This window comes from Capsicum annuum, unplaced genomic scaffold (assembly GCF_002878395.1).
Source record: "Capsicum annuum cultivar UCD-10X-F1 unplaced genomic scaffold, UCD10Xv1.1 ctg2245, whole genome shotgun sequence".
Classification (NCBI taxonomy): Eukaryota; Viridiplantae; Streptophyta; class Magnoliopsida; order Solanales; family Solanaceae; genus Capsicum; species Capsicum annuum.
Window position 1 is genome coordinate 1 of NW_025828496.1, and position 1,992 is coordinate 1,992.

The window sequence follows — 1,992 nt, forward strand, 5'->3', positions numbered from 1 at the left end:
TGTTATAGCAACTTTGGTCATAGTTCGAAGGGGTACCGGATGCTTTATCTTATCAACTAATGGAAACTAAAATCTCAAAATATGCATTAATTTATAATTATCCGAACACAATCATCATTATATTTGAAAATTCCGAATGACATAAATGAAATTCTACATCTTCACCAAACAAAAAGAAGAGAGACCAAGGGAAAGAGAGATTGGTCAACTCTTTGAAATTTCAAGGAATTTTAGTATATACATATAAATTGAAATTATTTTGAGTATTATATATAAATGAGATAAGCATCCAGTATCCGCTCGAACTATGATCAAAGTTGCACATATTCCAACTTTACATGGGTCCTATTACCTTCTGAATTCAATTTTAGCAGATTTTTGTTACCCTTTTGTGCTGACATGCATGATACCTTTATTACATAAAAATGGGATCCACGTCAAAGGCATCACATCGGCTAAAAAGGTGCCACAACAGCAAAAAAGGATGACAAAAATACACTAAAATTGAGTTCAGGGGATAATAGAATCCTTGTGAAGTTGGAGCATATCGTAACAAATTTGGTTATACTACAGGGTACTAGATGGTTCACTCTATATAAATTATTGAATCCTCTAACGAAAGACAAACTTTATTGGAAAAAAAAAAAAAGTTTCTTAATAAAATCTTGATGAAATTACAATCTATGCCACGAGTCATGACAATTGTTATTTTCGGAGAAAATGTTCAATTTCCACGCTGAACTATACATAAAATTGCTGAGATACATCCAAACTTTAGGAGGATCCTATTAGCCTGAACTAATTAAAATTGTATTTTTGGTAACCTTAGTGCCCACGTGGCACATCAGTGAATCAACACACTAAAGGTCCACGTAGGCACACGTATATGCCACACAGACACTAAGATTGTCGAAAATATGATTTTATTTAGTCCAGGGAGGTAATAGGACCGTCCTAAAGTTCGAATGTGTCTCACCAATTTCGTGTATAGTTCAGGATGGAAACAGACTATTTTTCCTTTTTTTTTTTTTTCTAACAAATGCTTTCTAATGTTTTTCTTTTTCTATTTTTAGTTTGACTAATGATACTCGAATTTTCTCTCAGTTCGATTTGCGCGGTGACATATCGGGATTATTATCATCGCATCCAAAAGCGCCATTAATGTCCCTTCACCATTTTGATGCTACATCGCCGATTTTCCCTTCAATGGATCGGATACAATCAACAAAACACCTCATGAGAGCGGCAAATTACGATCAATCTCGAATGTTACAACAAACAATATGTCACCATAGGTCTAGCAATTGGACATTTTCAGTATCGTGGGGATATTCAGTTCATATTTACGAGAAAATTATGCCTAGGAGTCATTTAATTAAACCTATTCAAACATTTAGTGCTTGGGTTGCCAAGCCTGAGAATCCTCCATATTACATGTTTAATACGAGGTCGTCTGTAAAGGATTCTTGTGAAACTCCTCATCTGTTTTTCTTAAAATCTATTGGAGAAACGTGGAATAGGAATGAAATTATGGCCACGTATTCTCGATCGGCGGTGCGGCGGTTACCGGGTTGTCCGATCGGTGGCAACCATCCGGCAAATTATGTCAACAAGATTCAAGTCTACTCTCGTAGAACAAAACGTACAGAGGTAAGTTTCTTTTTTCTTTTGTTTTTATTCTTTCATTTTATATACGCATGCATATCTTCAAAATTATATATATATATATATAAGTATCATTATTTCATGTATGATCATTGAACTTTGTTATCATAAAATAAAGATAGAAAAATGTAATTTTATGACATTAGATATAGAGAAAACAAAGTAAAAAAAATGATAAATATTTAAAAATAGAGTTCAAGAGCTAAGATCAATTTAATTTATTCCTAGACTATAGTGGGACTTTCTAGCACAACTATGAATTATATTCTTTTCCTTTTTTGAAAGTCAATTGGCATGTTACATTTGACTATTAAAACTTAATTACCT

At 33.1% G+C, this 1,992-nt stretch overlaps 1 protein-coding gene across 1 annotated transcript; it reads left to right on the forward strand.

The window, feature by feature from the left end:
* Positions 1-1,100: 1,100 nt before the first annotated feature.
* On the forward strand, positions 1,101-1,650 carry LOC107851678 (the record flags this gene model as incomplete). The annotated part of the gene is given in 1 exon segment (XM_047402472.1): positions 1,101-1,650. A coding segment is annotated over 1 exon segment (550 nt), but the record flags the coding sequence as incomplete, so codon positions are not given.
* Positions 1,651-1,992: the final 342 nt, after the last annotated feature.